At 43.3% G+C, this 23051-nt stretch overlaps 1 protein-coding gene across 5 annotated transcripts in view; it reads right to left on the reverse strand.

Annotated features, from left to right (window-relative positions):
- DDR2 (discoidin domain receptor tyrosine kinase 2) overlaps window positions 1-23051 on the reverse strand; it is a 153084-nt gene that overhangs the window by 54514 nt on the left and 75519 nt on the right. The window contains exon 1 of one of the 5 annotated variants that reach the window (XM_014829513.3): window positions 8227-8504. The exons of the other annotated variants lie outside the window; for them this stretch is intronic. Coding sequence (XP_014684999.1) covers window positions 8227-8235 — 9 coding nt within the window. The 5' untranslated portion in view covers window positions 8236-8504. Of the gene's footprint in view, window positions 1-8226; window positions 8505-23051 lie in introns of those variants that run through there. 5 annotated transcript variants of the gene reach the window in all.

Below are 23051 nucleotides of genomic sequence, written 5' to 3' on the forward strand. Positions count from 1 at the left end.
GAGTGATACCTATTTTTAAGTTTCCCCAGAATGATCCATGTGGTGAAGAGTTAAAGTTGAGACATCAGTATGAACTCTTGTTGAGCTTAATAGAGATACAGATGGTTACATATGGAAATATTTATAGATACGTGTTTATATATGGGTTAGTATGCATACAAACATCTCCTTGCTATATCAGCTGAGAGGGCCTAGAAGCAATGACACCCCACTACAATGAGCAAACCTAGCACCCAGATCTTGGTTTCTAATACCATTCTCCAATAAAAGGAACCAGGGTTCTTCGGAGATATGGCTGATTCCAGGACTAGGGCAGGAAATACACAAGATGAGCATGATGCATTTTTTAGTGCCAGAAACTGAGAAAGTATACACACACAAAAATGATTCGGGTATGTCAAAAGGAGACACGAGCCAACTGAAAGAGTTCCCAATGGCCACAGCTGGAACAATTTGAGTAAGAAAACAAATAAAGTAGTATTGGATTATAACTCAAAGTATAAAATAAATATCTACAAGTCCATGTTGACATAAATAAATGATTGAATAAACAAATGGGGGAGAATAGACAAATTTCCCATGCAAAAGAATTCTAAATAATTTACGTAGATATTGTCTGCTCTTAAAGCACAGGAGGGAGCATAACCAACTTCCCTCCACTCCTTAAGTATGAGCTGCACATAGTGACTTTCTTCCAAAGAGTAGGGTATGCAATTGGACAAAGAAAAAGAGTAATTTTTCAGAGGAGGAACTTGACAAACACTACCTCAAACCAGGTGATCAAGGTTAACATCAACTTTGATAAGTCAATATTGATAGTATGTATCCTTGATATAATTTGATGAGAATGACACTTTCCCTCTGTGGTCTTCCTCTTCCAATCATGAGAAAAACATCAGACAAACCCCAACTGAGGGACATTCTACAAAATTCCTGATGAGTAATCCTCAAAACCGTCAAAGTCAGCAGAGACAAGGAAGTCTGAGAAACTGTCACCTAAGTGAGCCTAGGGAGAGATGATGACAAAGTGTAATATGACATCCTGGATGGGATCCTAGAACAGAAAAAGGACCTTAGGGGAAAACTGAGGAAACCTGAATAAAATATAGACACTAGTCAATAATAATGTATCAATATTGATTCATTAACTGTGACAAGTGTACTATACTAATGCAAGGTGCTCGGTTTCAGGGGAAACTGAGTGTGGGGTATACAGGAATTCTATCTACTATCTTTGCAATAATTATATAAATATAAAACTGTTTGAAAATAAAAAAAATTATTAAAAAAAAAAAGAAAGTTTTTTCCAGGTAACACTAATAATCAACCAAACATTGGATCCACTATTAGAAATAATATGTAATACAAAATTATAAAGAGAGACAAATCCCTTTAAGCTGGGGTGATCGGAAAATGCTTCGTGGAGAAATCAGCATCTGATCAAATTCTTGAAGGATGGGTAAGATTTTAACGGGCAATAACGAGGATGGAGTAAATAATAGGATGACATAGCTAAGACACTTTTTTGAGGAAGCAGAAGCTGCCTAGGACGTTTTCTAGGCAGTAGAACTCTGACACACATGTACACCTGCCCCCACCAAGGTGGTAAAAAATATCAGATATTCAGATGGTTCTGTTTGAGAAAGAAGAAGCCAAAATTAATTAAATACAAAAGATTAAAGCAGCCCCCTTGTTGGGGGCAGGGGTGGGTGAGCCACAGACCAGAAAAGGGCGATGAGCATGGTTTCATGGCACTGATTTGGATGGGATAAAATACGTGTCTCAGTGTGCCTAGTCACTGCCAGCAGCAAGAACACAGTGTTTCCATAAATGAGTCCCCAAGCAAACATGCCCAGAAAAGGAAACACACAGGCAGATCTTGGAGACATTGATCTTGGCTGTAGTCTAGAACTAGCCCATGATCATGATCCAGGGCTGTCCTTCCACAAAGACCTGAGCTCCTTGTGAGCAGCCATTCAGCCTTGTGAGCAGGGCTGGGGCTAACCAGCCTCTCCCAGTAGCCTTTGATAGATGAGTCCTACAATTCCCTCTCTCCTGTGGCACCTTCCTCATGGGCTGCTGGCCATAACTTTCTCCCTTCCATAACCTTCCCCAGTGGTTCCTTCTACCAGGACTATCTCCTACACCTTATCCCCTTCACGAAAACACACACTGAATTTGCCTCTCTTACGTTCTCCATAAGATTGTCATTAAAGTATCCAGTTAATCATTAGCTTCAAAATGGCTCATTCGTTCTCTCCAAAGTAATATTTTATATCTTGTACAAAGTAGGTGCTCAAAGATGGTTTGGAACCGAGCTAAGTAGAACTTACTGGGAGCTCAAAAAACGTTAACTGAATTTCCTTTTGGAAGCTGTTAACTTGGTTTCAGGCGGCGAATCTCCAAAACCAGTGATTATTTCTGCTTTATTTGCTTAACAAACACAGAAGAGCCGTTAACAAGCCTAGAAGTACTATAACTATACCGTGAATATCTAACACATGCCAAGGACTATCTCAAGTAATATTCGCAGTAACCCAATGAGGTTTGTTTTCACCAATATGGTGACTGAGGAGGAAGAGGTCAAAACTGATCTGGTTACGCAGCTGAGAGGTGCCAAAACTCATGTGTGAACCCAGGGTTTGTGTTACTCCAAAATCCACACAGGTTTTTTCATTGTTTGCTTTGTTTGTGTTTTCATCATACTACACTCTCCTTTGATCTGGCCTCTGCCTACCCCACCCCAGAGCTACACTCCTGTTCCATCTTTCTCCTTCAGCCACATTGGGGCTTCTTTCTTTTCTTTCTTCCATTTTCTTCTGCCTCAGGACGTCTGCCAAAAAGTTTCATGATCTCTTTGTCTAGCTCAAATCTCCATTCAAGGGTCACTTCCTCAGTGAAATATTCTCTGACTCTCAAGATTGTTATGTGCACTAAAAGCGTCTTACAATTTTTCTACAAAGAAATGATCATAGTTTCTAATTATATATTCATTGCTGTATCATCTAATTAGCGTCTACTCCCCCATAAGCTCCGTGTTTATTTTACTCGCCATTCCATTCTCAACACCTACCAGAGCGCAGCATAAATATTTGCAGAATGAATTAATGATTGCCTTGAGCCACATATTCAGTGATTGCATCTGGCCCACTCTAAATTCCATACCCTAAAAGGAAGTATCCCCAAAGCTTATTATAAGCAGACATCACTCTTTTCTGCCCCTTTGAATGAGTCCTTCCAAGGGTGCAATATTTAAGCAATGTAACGTGAACAGAACCCATAAACACACATGAAAGAATTTCAAGGAGGTAGAAAGAGTCCTTCTCTATCCACTTCTTTGGTTAATAGTACAAATTCCTTTGACAGTTTATTCAAGCATTAAAAATAAAGCTCAAAATGCAAATACCCCTGGTCATGGCAAATTCTTTCATTCATGCTTTTAGCAACTATTTTCTAAGTGTTGATTAGGTACTATTCTAGGTGTTAAAAAAAGGCAGAGAAGGAGCTTATAATATACAAGCAAATAAGTAACTAAATAAGAAATCTAAAGAAGTACATGTGCCGTGAAGAAAATAAAATGGAGTAATGTGATAGACAATAAGCGAGGCCTATTTTAGGTAAGGTGGTCAGAGAAGGCCTCTCTGAGTGTGGGATTGGCACAGAAATAAATAAACAGAACAATGAAGACGAAAGGTAACTCAGAAAAGACTCAAATATAAATGGGAACTTTATGATAAAAGGGGCATTTAAAATCAGTGAAACAGTTTATTTGTTCTCAAAAAGAAATAAAAGCATATCCATACCTCATACAAAAAATAAAGAGCCCAAAATGTAAAAATAAAACCATAAAAGTATTTCAAGAGAATATAGGAGAATTTGCTATGAGCTAAAGATAAGGGAGGCCCAAATAAATAAGACATAGAAAACAGAATTTATAAATGGGAAGAATGATAAAGTTTTCCATCAAAATTCAAAATGCCTTTGAGACAAAAGACATCACAAACTTAACAGACAAGAAACAGGATAAGATAAATATTTGAAATATTATGACAAAATAATTTCTGGTATAAATAATCTCTATAAATCATTATTTAAAACTCCTGCAAAAATGGGCCAAGTAAATTAAACGCACTTAACAGTGGAGACAATAAAATGCCAGTAACTTCTAAAAGTACTCAACCTCACTAGTGATCACAAAGACACACATTAAAGCCATCACTGAATACCAGTTTTATTCATCAGATTGGCAAAATTTTTGTGTGATAGTATGAAATTTGGCAATAATGTGGGGAAATGGATACTCCCATACTCTGCCACTGGGTATATAAATTAGAAGATAATTTAAATTTAAAATGCATATACCCTATAATCCATATAGTTCACTTATTATTATTTACCCCCGAGAAAGACACGTATCTGCACAATGAAGTATGCACAAAGTACTTTACAATGTTTTTTAAATTTTATTTCATGTGGTAAGAACACTTAACATAAGATCTACCACCTTAACAAATTTTTAAGTGTACAATACGTTCTTGTTGACTGTAGGTACAATGTTGTACCTCAGATCTCTAGAATTTACTCATCTTGCTTAACGGAAACTTTATGCCTGAAGATTAGTAACTCGCCATTTTCCCCTCCCCTCAGCCCCTGGCAACCACTATTCCACTCTTTCATTCTACGAATTTGATTATTTTAGATATCTAGTATAATGGAATCATACAGTATTTGTCCTTGTGTGACTGACTTGTTTCACTTAACATATGTCCTCAAGGTTCATCAATCTTGTTGCATATTGCAGGATTTACTTCTTTTCAAAGGCTGAATAATGTTTCATTGTATGTATACACAAGGTTTTCTTTATTCATTCATCTGTTGATAGATATTTAGTTTGTTTGCACATCTTGGTCATTGTGAACAGCACTGCAACAAACAAGGAAGTGCTACTATCTCTTCAAGATCCTGATTTAATTATTTTGGAAAAATATCCAGAAGTGGGATTGCTGGATTATATGGTGGTTCTGTTTTTAATCTTTTGAGGAACCTCCATAGTTTTTCCATAGTGGCTGTAGCCAACTTATCTTCAACAAGGGTACCAAGAATACCCAATGGAGAAAGGATAGTCTCTTCAACAAATAATGTTGAGAATACTGGATGCCTACATGCAAAAGAATGAAATTGGATCCTTGTCTTACACTACACACAAAAATCAACTCAAAACAGATTAAAGACTTAAATGTAAGACCTAAAACTTTAAAACTCCTAGAAGAAAACACGGAAGAAAATCTTCATGACATTGCTCTTCACGATGACTTCATAGCTATGACACCAAAAGCACAGATGACAACAACAAAAATAAACAAATGGGACCACATCAAACTAAAAATCTTCTGCACAACAAAGGAAGCCATCAACAGAGTGAAAAGACAACCTATACAATGCGAGAAAATATTTGCAAGCCATATATCTGATGAGAGATTAACATCCAAAATCTATAAGGAACTCCTATAGCTCAACAGCAAAAAACTAATAAGTTGATTTAAAAATGGGCTAGGGACTTGAATAGACATTTCCCCAAAGAAGATAAACAAATGGCCAACAGGTATATGAAAAAATGCTCAAGATTACTAGTCAGCAGAGAAATGCAAATCAAAATCACAATAAGATATCACCTCACACCTGTCAGGATGGCGATCATGAAAAAAGCAAAAGACAACAAGTGTTGGCAAGGATGTGGAGATATTGGAAACATTGAACACAGTTGGTGCAATATTTTTTTTAAATACTAAAAACTTGGAGAAATTTCTATCAATAGGGGAATGCTATAAACTATGGCATATTCCTGCTGTGAAATACTATGCAGTGGTTAAAACATATGAGTTAGAACCACATGTAGTTACATGGTTAGATGTCTATGACATATTTTTAGTGAACAGGCAGGTCACAAGATTTATGTAAAGCCCACTGTTTGTTTTTAGGATAGATACTCAGACTCACAAACATTTATATGTACATAAAAGAGATGGAGGGTTAAACACCACACTGATAACAAGCTTCGCTCCAATGCTCGCATAGCATGAGAAGTGGGGATAGAGCAAGGAATGCTGGGAGATGAGTGTTGATGACAGTAGTTCCCTCAGAGACTGGAGTATCTGGCAGGGGAGATTGGGAATGGTGATCAAAAGGACACGCCAGCTTTACTAGTAATGCTTTGATTTTTGACAAGAAAAATATGTTCTTTGTTAACATCTTTTATATTTTGCTTTTTCTGATAAAAAACAATTCCTAGGGACAGTCTATCAGAATCTCGAGGGTGCTTTCCAACCAACCATGCATACCCCAGAGGTTGGAGACATGGGGGGGAATTTATATCTTGAGAACTGCTTGTGGGATTGAGAGAGATTATTGATTCGTACATCTTGCACATGAATAAAACTGAAGCAAAATACAGTTGAGAAATGCTGCTTATACCTTACTCTCTTTTTTTTGGAACACTTGCACTTTAATGGATGCTTACAATGCATGATCACTCAGCTATACAACAATCCTGAGGAGAGAGATTACCACTTCCCTTCACGGAGCAGAAAAGTAAGGCCCGAGGTCACTTCACCCACAACCTAGATAGATTCACCTAGTCTGGCTGTTGTTTCTGATTCATCGCACTAAATTATCCATAGTTTGTTTACCCGTCTGTCTCTCAAGCCACACCATGAATCATTTAAGGTCAGGGATCTCCCTTATCTCTGTATCAAAATCAGATTAATTTTTGACTTGCTTGGGTCACAAAACTAGAAAGAGACAGAGTTGACTCAATTCCAGTTCCTCCGACTCCAAGGGCAGTGTTTTCTCACTCACAGCCAAATATTTTCCACTCAAAGCCCAATATTTCCCAAGGAACATCCACTAATATATAGCTCAGCGAGAATATGTCCCTTGTAATGAAGAACCCACTTCCCTCTTCGCAGTCAAAATCCCCTCCCCTAGCCAAGCTGGATGAACATTCTAGATTGACTCCAAAGGGAGCCATAGCTCAAGACCTCCCTGATCTGACAGAAGATGTTTAACTTTCCATCTCAGGACTGCCCACAGCAGGATCTGGACAGGCCGTGGGTCAAAACCAACAGGGAAACCTGGAAGTAAATGGAAGGTCAGGAAGATGGGAGTGTGGCAAGAAATTAGCAAGAATGAAAAAAACCAGAATCTAGAAGGTAAACTTCTTATAAGTTATCTCGTACTTGGGTGAGCTTCCAAAAACCTCTTTCTGAAACATAGTGAGGGCCACATGATGGTGAAGGAGCAAGTCACCAGTCCATTTTGCCTGACATCATCCATTCTGTGGAAGAGTTCACACAAGAAGGGCTCATCCTGGTCAATCCTGTGCTTCCTGCAGCTCCAGATTATACACATCTGAGGACAGACCACACTCCTCTTTTCCAACTGCCTTGAAAAGTCAGACCATTTTCCCAGTAATAGGCTCTACTCTAGTGCTCAAATTGGATGATAAATGAGGATAGAGCATGGAAACTTGGGAGAGGAGAGCTGCAGTGACTCTTGAGCTGCTGAGTGAGAAGGGCCACCTCCCACTGCCGGGGATCTTGGAGGATGGAGCTCTCTGTGCTGGTGGAACAACACCCTTTCAGTGCTCCAAAACACAAGCCCTACTGCAATGTCTGTTTTTTACTAGAGAATACACATGGTAGATATAGACCGATAAATAGATAGATGGATAGATGATGGACAGATAGATGTACACTTAGACGATATTGATGTAGATATAAAGAGAAACACTTTTACAAATGTAGCTATAATAGTTGATTGTATTTATTTGGAAAAACAGCATCATCATTTCCACTCGGTGATAATATGGAAAGTAGGCAGAGCAGGCAACCTTTGGGATCTTTTGCCTTAACAAGGTGGAAACTTTGAGTATCTCTGGTCCTCCCAAGCCCCTTATGAGTGACCATAACTTACAGATAGTAGGGTTCTCTTTTTCCCCCAAGTCTGAATATTAGCAAAAACTGTCCTTTTTCTCTAAAACAGAATTAGAGGTATATCCCACTTTAAGAAATGTCTGAACTTGCCAAACTCATAAATCATGAAATGTTTATCCACGTTACAGAATAACTCTTTGCACAAGCCTTCAGTGCTGGGCACCTTTGAGTAACAAGTTTTCACACAGTACATTTAATACAACATTCAGTATACAAAAATGTTCCATTTACTTACCAAACTCATATATCATTGAGTGAGTCTCCACATGACAGAATACTTCTTCACTTAACAAAAGAATTCAGTGCTGGGTTCCTTTGAATAGCAAATCCTTCCGGTACACTCAAAACATGATTCAGTATACCTAAATCTAGTTTATAATCAACTTTTCAGGAATACAGCCTGTGGACAAAGCAGGGCACGTCTGATCTGGCAAATGGTCATTCTCCCCAGACAGTCCATCTTCCCAGATCCAAAAGCTAGAAACAATCTGAGGTGACCACCACTTTGGCAAAGAATGAAAATCACGGATTTCCTGCAGGAGTATTCACACTGAGCCTGTGATGGGGCCAGAGAGGAAGTGCCCACCCTCCTGGAAAATCAGCAGTGGCGGCTGGGGCCCCTCCACCGAAACACGAATAAACCTTCCCTGCAGGGAAGGGTGGGGCCCTGGAAAGGCTGGAGTGGGAAGCGGAAATGAAACAAAGGGACTTGAGTCAAGGTGGAGCAGAGACATGAGGTGTGGCGTGTGCACAAGTGTGAGTGGTCCTTGTGCTTGTAGCCAGCCCCAGGGGTCTAGTGGTTACGATTCAGTACTCTCACCACCATTGCCAGGGTCTGTTTCCGGTCAGGGAACCACATCACCCATCTGTCGATTGTCATACTGTAGTGGCTGTGTTGCTGTGATGCTAAAAGCTATGACTCCCATATTTCAGATACCGGCAGGGTCATCCATGATTGACAGGTTTCAGGGGAGCTTCCAGACTAGATAGACAAGGAAGAAGGACATGGCCACCCATTTTCAAAAAAAATTGACCACTACAATCCTGTGAATGGCAGCGGAGCGTAGTCTGATATAGCACTGGAAGATGAGAGTATGGAGCAAAAAGAGCCGGCAGGGTTCCACGGTGCTGTACACAAGGTTGCTGAGTCAGAATCCACTCGACAGGACTAATAACAACAAATTTGTGCATGTGTGCCTTGTAGATTAGGGCTTGGTGGAGAGAAGAAAACCCACATGATTTAGGGCCATATATTTTCATTCGAGGGCCATTAAGGGCATTCAAGCCTTATTTTTCCTCCCTGCTGAGTCATTTTCATTTCAGATTCAACAAATAGAAGGAGCAATCTTTGGAGTATTTAATACTCAGCAAACAAGTATGCAGAAATGAGCTTGGTTTTGGCAAGAGATGGACCCAAACACACACACACACACACACACACACACACCGCCCCCCCCCCCCCACGGCCACCCCAAGCATCCTCATGTTTTATCTTGATTCCCAAGGATTTGTTGAAGTCTTTCTCATTCCCAACTTTCCTCTGGGAGTCCCGATCTCATCCTTCTCAAAATGTAACCCCTCTGTGCTGAGCAAAGGCCCAGAATGGCCCAATCTGTAAGTGTTTAAGCACACAGGACATGCCTCAGATGACCTGAGGCGACCCTCACTGCTCAGAGGGGGATAACAGCAAGCTCTGCTCCTGCCTTTGTTAGAAGTGCACTCTGCTTCCCTCTCCCTCACTCTTTCCATCTGTAGAATGGAGACAGCTAGAGTTTGGCTTAGAGGTGGAGGGGAGAAAGAGCCAGACAGCTATCTCATTCTCTCACTCCCCATCCAGGAAGAAGAAAGGATGCTGAATGAAATGATTGTCCACAGAAGACACTCCCCCTGCCAGGACCACAGAACATTGATGGTGTGACATAGTTTGCCTGTTATCTTTTCTGATTATAAACACTAGGGATGTCAGATCTAGCGTCTTCATGCAATTAGCGGGAGGAAGGCGGAGAGTAAATACAAAGTGAAGGCAGAGCATTTTCCAAACAGAAAATGATCTGTTAGAAGCTTTACAATTCAGTATCCCTGAGCCAGCTAAGACCTTGGGCAGGTCATTTAACCTTGCCGAGCGCTACAATACCTGGCTCTTCACAGGGATATTTTACTCCCATCCCTGACTTCCGTTATCCCGCACATGGCATCTTTCCCACTTAGCCTCTCTGATTTTCGTCCTCCATCTCACTCTCTAACTCAGGTTCCTCCGACCCTGATGCATATGCTGGTGAGCAGAGGGCCACCTGCATGCCTTATTGGGCACAGGAGGTCAGCATGAGGGCCTATGGCCAGAGTGTCTTGGAGATTACGAAAGAACAATGCTAGTCTCCAAAATTATAGACCCACAACAGTGAAAACTTGAAGGAACCTGAGAGCTCATCTTTCTCAATTCTCTCAGGCTAAAGGTGAGGAAAGTAAGGCAGCCCAAAAAGCAGAGAGGCTTCCCCACAGGCAACAGCTGGTCAAAGGCAGGGCCAGGCCTCTGGTCATCCAGCCTAGCACTTGTTCTCTCATCACACTGCCTTTCTTGGCCCAACCTTCTGTTTTTCCTTCCTAAATCTCAGAGCACACACACCTTCTTTGGGCCCTGTCTGTCGCAGATAACTGATTTCTTTTTCTTTTTCTCCCCAAAGCCCCAGTGCATGGTTGTGTATCCTAGTTGTGAGTCCTTCTAGTTCTTCTATGTGAGCCACCACCACAGCGTGGCTACTGACAGATGGGTGGTGTGGTTCCATGACCTGGAAGTGAACTTGGGGCACCTAAGTGGTGAGAGTGCCAAACTTTAACCACTAGACCATCAGGGCGGGCTCACAATAACTGATTTCTTTAAACTATAGTGAAGTTACTTGGAAAAATCTCTATGGTGGTTTTCAAATGTGACCACAAATTTTGTGACACTGTCCCCTTGAGAGCCAGTATTTAATTTCCCTCCTCTTGAATATAGGCTCTAACAAAATGAATACAGTAAAAAAAGCGATGGCTGTGAAACTTCAGAGCTAGTCCCAGGAGGTAATGTACTTCCTCTTGACACTCTCTCTCTTAGGATCGTTGCCCTGGAAACCCAGCTGCCATGGGGTGAGGGAGCCCAGGCCACATGGAGAGCCCACGTACATGTGTTCTGGCCAATGGTCCTAGCTGAGGTCCCAGCGGAAAGCAGCAGTAACTCTCACACTCGTGAGTGAGGAAGCCTCTCAGATGACTCCAGCCCCAGCTACCATCTGCAGCAACCACAGGAGAGGCCCTGAGCAAGAACAGTCTAGCTGGGTCCAGGCACCACAGAAACATGAGAGAGAATAGCAATAATGTGATCATTGTTGTTTTAAGCCACTAAGTTGTGAGGTGATTTATTACACAGCAAGAAATAACTGGGACAACCTCCTTGAGTAAGGCATAGCCTCCCACAAGCATAAGTATTGGTTTTTGAACATTGCCTAGTTTTTCTCATCACCATTCTGTCCATTGCCTCAAGGCCTAGAATGAAGACTTAGGCCATGAAGTGAATGGGTCAAATGGAAAACAATGGTAAGCAAGAGATGCATCTCTCTCCTTAATCCTAGAAGTGAATTTAAAGACAAATGGCGTCTACATAAAAGATGCCTTTCCCTTGAGGGCTCAGTGGTGAATCCAGAAGCAGCATCTGACTCAGTGAATCACCCCTTCCTGTGGCCTCTGGGACCCTGCAACCCATACTCTGCCTCCTACCTCCCCGGCTGCTCCTGCTCAGTCACCTTGTCCGAAACCTGACTTGCTGGATTTGAATCATGTCTCCTCCTCCACCAGATTTGTGGACCTGGCCATGCACTTGAACCTTGGCACCTCTCTTTCCTCATCTGTAAAGGGTAGTAAAATAGTCAAGAACAACAATACGAACTCTTTGTCTTTGACCAGCACACTGAACTATGCTGGGTACATCCTGTGAGTGATGCTGTCTCTGGAGAAAGTGACTGGTCGTGTATTCAGTCATTTGGAAGTCAAGAAAAACTCGTGCTTAACTATGCACCAGCACAGCAGAAACCAGCCTGAGGCTGAGGAGAGCCTGGCAGTGGCCACATCTATCAGGACAGTGATGTGATCACACAGCTTGCTCGAGTGCTGTTCTGTCCCTGCCTGTGAGAGGGCATGTGCCCCAACAATCTTCCAATCCAGCTATCCAAAGCTTGGAGGGCCAAGAGCTTATTATGGCCATGACATTTCCAACAGGGACACCCTACTCTTGGGGTCCAGGGCCCTGCTGGGCTCTTAAGAACCCATGGCTCTATCAGGCTGCTTACTTTTTGCACAATCCCAATCAACATGGGCTTGAAGCGTCTCTGGGACATGAATAAATTCTCTCTCATCCAGCCATAGGAAACCCTCCTAAACCCCGGAGGGGATCAGTGTGATGCCAATGAACTCTGCTTTCTGTTCCCTGCAGGAGGAGCCATCCATGGAGAGAGACTTGGATCCACTTTCCCAGACTCCAGCCAGGGCCTTCCCTTTCAGCAGAGCAACAGATTCATGGCCTCTGGAAGATGAGGGCTAACCCAGGTGTTTTTGTCATAAAGAGACAGGAGATCCCTCAAATTCTCTGAGACCATCAGGTGAAGGAGGCAGCGAGGATTTCACCTCTTAGGGCTTGCCACCATATTCTATGGTGAAAACTTCAACAATAAGACAGGTCAGGCACTTCTAAAATAGCCAGACACTAATAAATCTCTGAGTTGAAGGATACTTTCTACAAAAAGTATAAAATAGTGTCACTATGTAAATTAAATGAGATGGTGCATAGAAAGGACTTATAGCACAGTGCTTGGGAGAGAGTAAGTGCTTATCAACATGTAGTTATCAGTGGTGGTATTATGAATAGAATGGTGCATAGGAAGGAAAAAAATGTCAGTAGTCTGGGTGACTGGGCATCTATTGTGAGCCCAGCACAGGTGGAAGCAGTACAACAAAAAAGCACTAATCTTAGTCCTTGCCAGGAAGATATTTACATGACTAAAATATGCGAACATTTGGAAAAACAAAGACAGCGGGCAAGCAAGTTCATGCCAGGCCATGGCTGCAAGGATGATGTGACGGAGGAGGAGATATACAAGTGGGCCTGGACAAATAATCAACTTTAGGAAAGACCAAGAAGGAAAAATGCTAAATAAGGAATCACAAAAACTTGCTAAGTTTGAACATCTTGGCCAATGGAAGAGGCAAAAGGCCCAGAAAGACCTTTAAGACTGAGAGAGAGAGCAAAAGAGAGAGAGGAATTCAGAGCTGACCAGCCTGTTCTCCATCCCCAGCAAGTCCTGACACTTTGGTGACCCTCTCAAGGATTTAGAACATCTTCTTAGACTCTAAAGTGTTAGGAAAAACAATCAGGGCAAGGACACGGAGCAGTAATTCTAAATTCATCTTCCCACTTCTCTCTGACCTTAGGGATGACAGAGCAAAGTGGAAGATGTGGTGTTATATGACAATTGGCCCAGGACATAGAGACACTAAGAGTGAAGGCTCGTGAGCCCCACCGCCTTGGACAATTATGGCTCGGGAGTTCCTGCCCAAATCCCAGAGCCTGAAAGCCACATTCAACAGTTGGGTTAGAACCAAGTGTGTGGGATCCCTTTCCTGGTCCCTACCCCTTCCTTCAAGCAAGTCACTCCCTCAGCACCTGCAGCTTCTGCAGTCCTTGTCAAAATAGTAACGTCACCGATCAAAAAGAAATTCAGCCTCTTACTCTTTCCATTTCATGCTTCCTTCACATGGCTGGCTGGACATTCCCTTCTATGTTACTTTCACTGGAAGCCTCTAAACCAAGCAATGCAGAAAATGTAAGTTTCTTTAAGGCTCTGAAACATCTGCAGATTCCATCTTCCTTCAGAAGATTCCACTTGAGTCATCAGTGCCTGGCATTTACTCTTGACGTGGAAAGAGCCTCCTCTCTCCAACCTGCCAGGCCTGCTCCTGTCAACTTCCTAGCCCAGCTCAAAGAGGCCACATTGCCGGGGCCAAGTGTGGGACCAAGGGCCTGCCCAAACCCAGCCTCAGGGCTTCCTCAACCTCAGTCTCAGAATGTTCTTATTGGGAGCATCAACTCCACCTCTCCCACAGAAAGACTCAGGCCGACCAGCTCCTTCGGACACGAGCTCATACCTTTGCCTCTTGTCACCAAGTATAGACATGGTTTCCTTCAAACTCTTGTTCTGAGCTCCTCTCTGACTCTCCCCACCCCACCTTTTGGCTCAGATTGGTCTGGAGATATAAATAGATATGAATACAGCATTTGTCAGTTGTAATATCTCTATGAACGCCCGCCTCTCTAGTTAGGCTGTCAAATCCTGGAGGGAGAGACCTTGTCATGCTCTTCTTTACCTTCTCAGTACAGAGCACAGAGTCTGGAGATAATCGTGTTGATTATCTGAACATCTTGAGTGAGCGAATGGCTGACCTGAAGGGTCTGCAGTGTCCAGGCATGGCTGTTGTCCTGTTCGTCTCACTGCTAGGAGTTGAGAAGGTGGAGTACACAGGTTTTTTTCCGCTGGGCTCTTACCTCTTTGGCATATCTTCAGGGCCATAATAATCTGTCTAGTCTCCCAACTCCATTGCACCTACCCCAAAACTTAGCAGATACCATATAGTGACATAGCTCCCTAATTGTGCTTGTGTATGCGTAGAAATCTTGTCTCCTAAACAAGTCTGTGAGCTCTTTAAGGGCAAGAATATTTTGCATCTCTCAGCACTTATGAGAGAGACGATAGAGCACTTACTATATACCAGGCAGTTTGCTAAGTTTCACATTAATTTTCTTATCTTGTCCTCATAACAACTCTATGAGGTTATTATCATTATTATCACCCTTATTTTGTAGATAAGACTGAGACCCAGCAAGTAGATCATTTGCCCAAGATTACACAGGTATAAACCACAATGGCATTCAACCTATGGTTGTTATGGGATGGTTAATATGGCTTCGGGTGTATGCCCTGCCATGTTTTCCCAACCTGCCTCTACCACCAGTCTAACAGGGCATTCTTATAGGGCACAAAGGTATGTGCAGCTCTACTCCACTTGCAAGATTTCTGTCACATGCCAGAGTGTGAATCTGACTTTAGGAGGGACTTCCCACCTGGCTCCATGGTGCTCATTGTTTCCCACTGGCTGAGCAGGAGACCCTCAGGTACCTGACCTCAGAGCTGGTTTTGGGAGCACAGCATCAGACAGCTCAACGTCCACACCTGCCCCTTCCCTTCACGCTCAAACTCACACACACAGGCAGTTCAGGGTGGTAGAACGATCTGGAAAGGGGCAGATGTTTCCATGGCACTTAAAGCTTAGACAATTTGAAGGGCCCCCTTTATTAAGAAATATAATATAAAATTACAAATACAAAATTAGGTTCAGGGCCTCGGGAGGATCTTGAACAAGTGAGGAAGGCAGAGGCAGAAGCTTCAGTCATGGACAGCAAATCCACCATGGGACCTGAGTTCCAGTCTCAGCTCTGCCACTAACCGCTCTACTGCCTGCGCAGCGATCTCTTTCCCTGAATGGGCTCAGCTCCCTCTTTATTCAAACGAGGGGGTTGAGATGAGTGGGAACAGAGGAGCTCTGAGGCCTCTCTCAGGCCTAGCACTCAAAATTCTGTCAGCCATGGTTCCGCTTTCCCAGGCTCACCGCAACATAACAGAGCTGCCCCCTGATCCGGGAGGCAATCTGCTCCTCCCTGGAGCCCAGGCACATACTGTATTACAGTAATGAGAGCTTTGGTTGCTTTAAATATCACAAAACAAAAACAACAGGCAGCCCTGCTTCATCATCACTCCTCATCCAGACCACAGAGGAGAGAGGCCAGACTGAGGCCAGGGCAGAGATGGCGAGAGAAGTCCACATAGTCCCTTCAGGAATCCATTGGCTTGTATCTGGAGAGAAAATCACCAATGGCAGGGGTTGTTAAGAGCCAGTCAGAGGGAGAGCCTGCGAGGTCACGCTGGGACAAAGAGGCCCTAGCCATAGGGAGATTGGAGATCTGGGCCCTGGATCCACCAGAGTTGAGCTGATGCCAAGCCTGAGGCTGCAGGAACCGCGGTCTTTCACCTCTGGGAGAGCCAGAGAAGTCCAGCCAAAGGTCTCCACAGAAAGGAGGCTGCTCTCCCCCTGGGTCCTGGGAGGCATCGGCAAAGCAGAACAACAAGCATCAATCAGAAAGGGAGAAGCCACAGGCAAAGTGGAGAGGACTGGAACGAGACGCTTTCTCCCTCAGGGCTATCCCCCAAAGCCAGAGGACAAATCTTCAGGGCAATGTGGCAGCCCCCACAAGGTGAACTCCCTGAAGCAAGAATCACGCTGCTCTGCTCACCACAGAAAGTCTCTAGCAAACTTATATTCTGTAAAATGGCCCATGGCTGTTCAGAGGCCTTATCGGATATTTGGTTGATGTCAGTACGCGTTAAATCAGGGTGAAGGGCGTGAATGTAAGCATCCTCGAAGTAGACAGCGAGAAAGGCCCATATGCATCCTCATCCTGCGAGTCTGGCTCTTCTGCCCCTTACAGCTCTCAGGTTGTTTGACTCCACTGCTCCAAGGCATTCCCCAGTCCTTAGGGAGTAGGGTGTTTATGTCAGGACAAACAGGGCTTAGGGACAGGGAAATGCCCTTTCTACACCACGGCCATCCCATGCCCTGAACCCTCCAATACATGGTGCCTCCACCAGAAAAGGAAGTTGAGGAGATTTGCCAATGATTTGGTATATTGGCAAATCTGACAGCAAATACTCATGGGTAACTCCTGAGCTTTAGTTCTTTGCAGGATGAAGCATCTCAATAACCATGTCAGTCAGACATTTTACAAGGGAAGTGGAAGCGCGAAGTCAAATGAAGGACTGAGTTCCTCTTGCCAGGATCCTGCCCAGCGGTAACTGCAGAAATGTGCATCAAGCAAAAGGATCCAGTGGCAGGTGGTTTCACCAATCCCGTGGGGATGCCTGCATGCTCACAGAGGATAGAACCAGGCTTGAGAAAGACCAGGAGACTCAGGATAACGCTGGGGTTGACTGGAGGTGGAGAAGCTACTGCAAAATCCATTAAACGTGAAAACCAGGATCTGGAATACCTGGTTCCTAGCACACAGGCTGGCCTGCACTTGAATTTACACTCCATGAAGGCAGAGATATTATCTCTTTTGATCATTGCTGAATCCCCACCACCTAACACAGCGCCTGCCATGGAGCTGGTGCTCAGAAAATATTTGTTGAATTAATGTCCTGAACGTGATCAACAACCTCTTATTCCCTTCTTTACATTCTTAATCTCTTCTGTCTCAGGAACTTAAGCTGACAGTGGGTTTAGGGTCTGTTTGCCACCTGTGGCTGGTACTAAATGGACAATACTGTTCAGGAGCACACCTGTCTCTCATTTTCCACCTGGTCTCCCACCTCCACCTCCTGCCTCATACTCACCACCCTTCCAATGAGAACAACATAATAGCAACTTCTCCATTACCTTCCCTTCTCTGAGCTCCTCACTGATCTTGATTACATTCTCCCTTGGACTGGAAGTTAATTTTTTCATATGATTCAGTCTTGTCTCTATTTTTATCCCATTTATATAGTGCCAACTATATTTATCTCATTATAAACTCACCGAGATCAGAGACTGAGTTACACATTCATTGTAGGCCCCCTGTCACCCAACACCATGCTTTAACAGATCTCTGAACAAACCTTACAGACTCTCTTTCCCAAGATACGACTTCCCTACTGCTGCTTAATTCCTCATTACTCGATCTGAGCTTTTTCCCTTAAATATCTTCCCAACTTTCAAAAGGAAAAAAGGCTTTAAACACTAGTTAACCAGCATTTATTGAGAACTTATTACATACCAGACAATGTGCTAAGTGATGAAAAAAGAAAAGATACACACACACACACACACACACACACACACACACACACAATATAGATCAGAAATGCCACAGTTTATCTCTTTCTCTACTAAAGCCAAGGGAGTTAGCTGGCTGAGTGGTTTAGCAGAAACAGTATCTGACCAGCTGCTCAACTAATGGTGTAGCCTTGGACAAAGAAAATATTCTCCCTGAGATTCTGTTTCTTAATCTGTAAAACAGAGAGGAGGACTGCCAAGGACATGCCCTCTCTCATATTCTGTTTCTGCTGGATAATGAGCAGTACCAAAGTCCATGTGATTAAATTCTGTGGTAGGGAGTAAAAGCACTACAGCTCTTGAAAGGAGAATGGGATCCATAAGATTGAAATAGTTAGGAAGTATTTAGTACTGCATGTGGAAGCACCTATTCTCAAGCCCACATCCACAAACTACATGCTCAGAGACTTTGGTAGTGACAGACATCCGACAGTCTATACTCAGAGTCACACGTATGAATCTAGTTGAGTAGACAATCTTGACGCAATCGAGAGTGAATACGAGACTTTACATCATTCTCGGCCTTTTTTGTTTTTTTGAGGAAGATTAGCCCTGAGCTAACTACCGCCAATCCTCCTCTTTTTGCTGAGGATGACTGGCCCTGAGCTAACATCCATGCCCATCTTCCTCTCCTTTATATGTGGGATGCCTACCACAGCACGGCATGCCAAGCAGTGCCGTGTCCGCACCCGGGATCTGAACCGGCGAACCCGGGACCACCGAGAAGCGGAGTGTGAGAACTTAACCGCTGCACCGCTGGGCCAGCCCCTCGGTCTTTTTGAACTCACCGGTTTCGTGGGCTGTAAATAGAATGTAGTTTTATAGCTGCAGGATAAAGAAAAGGACCTAAAGAGTGTCTCTCTTTGCTCCAGCTAATGGGAGAAGTCAAAACTTTTCAAAGGAGAATGGAAAAAATAATCCAAGAAGGAAGGCAGAATGATAATAGTTGCAAAGAAGCAAAGATAAGGAATACGATTTAGTACTTTATGCACAATAATGCCTGTGTGATGAGAATGCTGGGAAGGAAAATAAGACAGAGAGGAGAAAGAGAAGAACTCGAAATTGTACAACTGGGACTAACAAGTAGAAGGAGACTGCCCTCAGAGAGGGTGTGTTGGGCTTTGTGGCAAGGAAGCAGAACCTCCAGGATCCACAGGTTCAAGGAGCTTAATACACTCCCAATGGGAAGAGGGGAGAAGTCGTTTCCCTACGAAGACAACAAGAAGATTCACTGAAGGACCTTGGGATGTTTCACCTGGAAAAAAGAAGACTCCACGAGGAGCTGATGGTCTCCAAATATGTGATGCACTGTCCTGAAGCAGAGGGATTCAGACCATACAAGAAAGCTCCACAATCATAACACCGGAAGTCACAGAGAGGCAGATTTCAACCAAAAATAAGAGGGAACATCCTAAAACTCAGAGCCATTCAAAATTGGGGTATGCTTCTTTGTGAGGGTACAAGCTTCCCATTACTGGAAGTGTTCAAGTAGAGGCTACATAATCATATTGTTTAGGGGAGTGTAGGAAAGAGTCCTTTTCTATCCAGGAGACTGGGCTAGCTAACTTCTGAAATCCTTTCCAATTTTAATAATCTATGTGTCTGTTCGTCAGAGGGCAAAAACAACGTAACCTGACACAGAGGACAGAGAGGTACTGATGAATTGAAAGAACTACTTATTCATACTGCTACAAATTTGAAGCCTCACATAATGATAACTTATGGCCCAAGAGTCATGTGGCTTGTAGACACATTGACACTCTCACATGCTCACAATACATCCACGTGCAGATGCCAGAGCTGGTCATTGCTACTTTCTGTCTAATGCATATGCCATCTGGTTCCTATTCTGTGGCAAAAGGAGCATATCAGGACTATGCTCTAGCATAGCTAAATTGTTTAAAGCAACTTTGAGCTTCAGTCAGATTTGAGATCCGGAGGGCAAAACTGATCACTTTTCCAAGAAAATGTGGTCAGCCCATTTAATGCCACTTAATAGTCGTAAAGAATAATTACATCTACTGTGGTCAGTCATAAAATCCTAGCTATTCAAATGTTTTAATCTATGGACATCCGTTGGTAAATTACCTGTGTTTTTCAGCTCCTCCTCTCATGTCCTGGTCTCCCCAAATCCTAAATTATTTATCAGGGTCTTGAATACCATTGAAACATAAGCCAACACTGCTCAGTGTTTCTCCTATTTCATTTCACTACAACATACATAGAAGACAGAATATGGGAGAGAAAACACTGGTTTAATTACACAGCATATAGTTTCATTTTCTATCTCTACCCAGTAGCTGTAAGCAGTTTGAGAGCATGGACTCTGGCCTGTTCCCCAGAGTGCCCTGCAAGTGATTAGTGACTCTGAGTAACATTTCATAGCTGCATCTTCTCAAGAATATCTCCTCCAGTGGCTTGTCATCACCCCAAATTCCAATATTAGAGTCCCAAAGTTCCACTGCTGCTAAAATTTTGGTTAGAATGCACATTCTAACATGTTTAGTAAAAGAATGACCCAACCCAGGCATGCTCATCCTTCTACACGACTACTTTCTCTTGTGTACAGGTTTGCTTGTACATCAGGGTCCCAAGTTGAAAATAATATGTTAAAAATTCCAAAGGCTCAACACTATCCATGTAATCCTGAGTCCCAGAGTCTCAGGCTGCCCAGGAACAAAATATTCCCCTGGGTGTGAATCTTCAATATGGCACTCAAATGAGTTGCATGATATCCTTGACATAGCTTCCTGAAAAAGGATATGACACACAAAAGTATCTAGCCTGTTAGCCATAGGACTCACAAGCTCCTGAGCCTGGGGATAGGATCCAGGACTGATAAGAAGGGCACATTTACCCAGAGAGGCAGAAGACATTGCTGTCAGTGGGTGCCAGGATGTTGCTGCTGCATGTCAAGTGAGGGGGGAGCTAAGGATGAAACAGGAAAGCAAATCATTAGGTTAGAATACTGTAATATTGGAAGCAAGAAATGTGGTGAGAGACAGGCTCGGGGAAAAGTCATTTTCACTGCAAATGTGCTGGATGCCACTTCTGTGTGGTCCACGGCAGTTTAACGAAGCTCTGTCATGAGTAACAACATTTGTCTGAAAATGCTTGTGATTATGGTCATGGCATACATAGATTTCACTTTCCTGACTAATTGAGTCACAAACCAACTGATATAACAGGACAAGGTGAAAACAGAAGCTAATTAGGAGGAAGAGCTTTCTGAGTGTTATTAAACTGTTTATTCACAAATCCAAAAAAAAATTGGCACTTATGTCTAGGAATTTTACCATAGAACTTTGGCTCTCGTTCTTATACCCATAGTATTATGAAATTAAAACTAGATTTTCAGGGGCCGGCCCCATGGCCGAGTGGTTAAGTTCGTGCGCTCCGCTTTGGCAGCCCAGGGTTCCGATCCTGGGCGCGGACATGGCACCGCTCATTAGGCCATGTTGAGGCGGCGTGCCACATGCCACAACTAGAAGGACCCACAACTGATATATACAACTATGTACTGGGGGATTTGGGGAGAAAAAAGCAGGAGAAAAATAAATTGGCAACAGTTGTTAGCTCAGGTGTCAATCTTTAAAAAAATAAAACTAGGTTTTCACTTGTATAAAATTGATGGTATTCGTAGAAATAATGGGTGGTTCTTAGAGAAAGAGAAGAAAAATGAACTTAAGAGAATTTGAATACACAGAAGTTACTCTACATTTTGCTTTTATTTTCTCAAGCTTCAAATGGACCAAGCAAGAATAAGAATGGCATAACGGTATCCAGCCACCAGATGGACAGTTTGTAGGAACCAGATCACATAATCACTTTTAGCCTCAAACTGTTCTCCAACAACACTCCATAGTCTTCAAAACCAATGTTCATAAAAGTAAACAATCCCAAAGGAGAGCAACTATGATAGTTTTTCACAGAAATTGAGTTTGCAGCGCAGGAAAGGGCAAGCACAATTTCTTAAATGAGGGATATTGGGGAAGTGGGAGAAGGGTCCAGAATTAATGTAGAATTGAAATGATGAATGCAAGCAGAATCAACGTAGATCTTATGAAGGCAATCATCAAATCAGTACACCACCCAGCAACACCAGTGTTTAGAATTATAATGCTGATGAGATATTTCAATGCGATTCAGCAAACAGTTTTTGAGAAGACATTGAGAAATCCAAATGCCTCTAGTCAGTTCTCAAAATCTCCTTGCCCTCTTCCCACGTTCACAGGCATCATGGCACACTGACATAAGTCAGCAGTCAATGTTAACCTTCTCCTGCATATCCTGCCATGGGAGCATCCTGTTGCAGATAATCATGGTTAAATAAGGATCTGGAAAGCCCCAGAGAATATTGTCATAGTACCCAAAACTCCCAAAAGATTACAGATTAAAATCTCCTCACCCTATGAATCAGAGCAGTTTCAGGCTTGGGAGAACCTACTGATCTCTCCTCCTTTTCCTCTGAAAACCCCCAGGACAGGCTTCTAGGAATAAAGTACATTCTTAAGAGGCCATGACATGTGGAAGAAGCCCTCCAGATCCAGCAAAGGAAACAATTAGGGAGGAGCCCTCTAAACGGCTCCTCAGACTCCTCTGTAGTTTGAAAGGAGAGCTGTGAGTTGCAGGGTGCCTTCCAGCCTCCCAGCAGTCATCTTCTGCTGGTGGGAACATTCCTTACGGCCACCTTCTCCTGGCCCTGAAGATGCTTGAGCCATGCCCACACAGCAGGAGCTGGAGGAGAGGCAGGCAGAGGATAGCCCGACCCTAATCAGAGAGCTGGATCTCAACCCAGCTTGAGATAGGCACTGTTCCTCCCTCTCCCCTGAAAATTAATCACCATGGCACATGGAGAGTGAAAATAAAGGAGAAGGAAGGGGGAGTTAACTATATTCTCTGTGCTGGGCTGGCCTGAAGGGGCAGCAGGATTAGGCACCTTGAATGAGGCACACGTCATTCCCTCTCTGATGCTTTGAACAGCCTCAAGTGTGAACATGGGAAGGGGCGAATCCCCTCTGGTAAGCAGAGCATCTACCTGGACAGCTTCTGAAAGCTGAATCCCTGGGCTGCTCTGCTTGTACACAGCATCCCACAGAGCTTTGATAT

Source organism: Equus asinus, chromosome 25 (genome assembly GCF_041296235.1).
Source record: "Equus asinus isolate D_3611 breed Donkey chromosome 25, EquAss-T2T_v2, whole genome shotgun sequence".
Taxonomy (NCBI): Eukaryota; Metazoa; Chordata; class Mammalia; order Perissodactyla; family Equidae; genus Equus; species Equus asinus.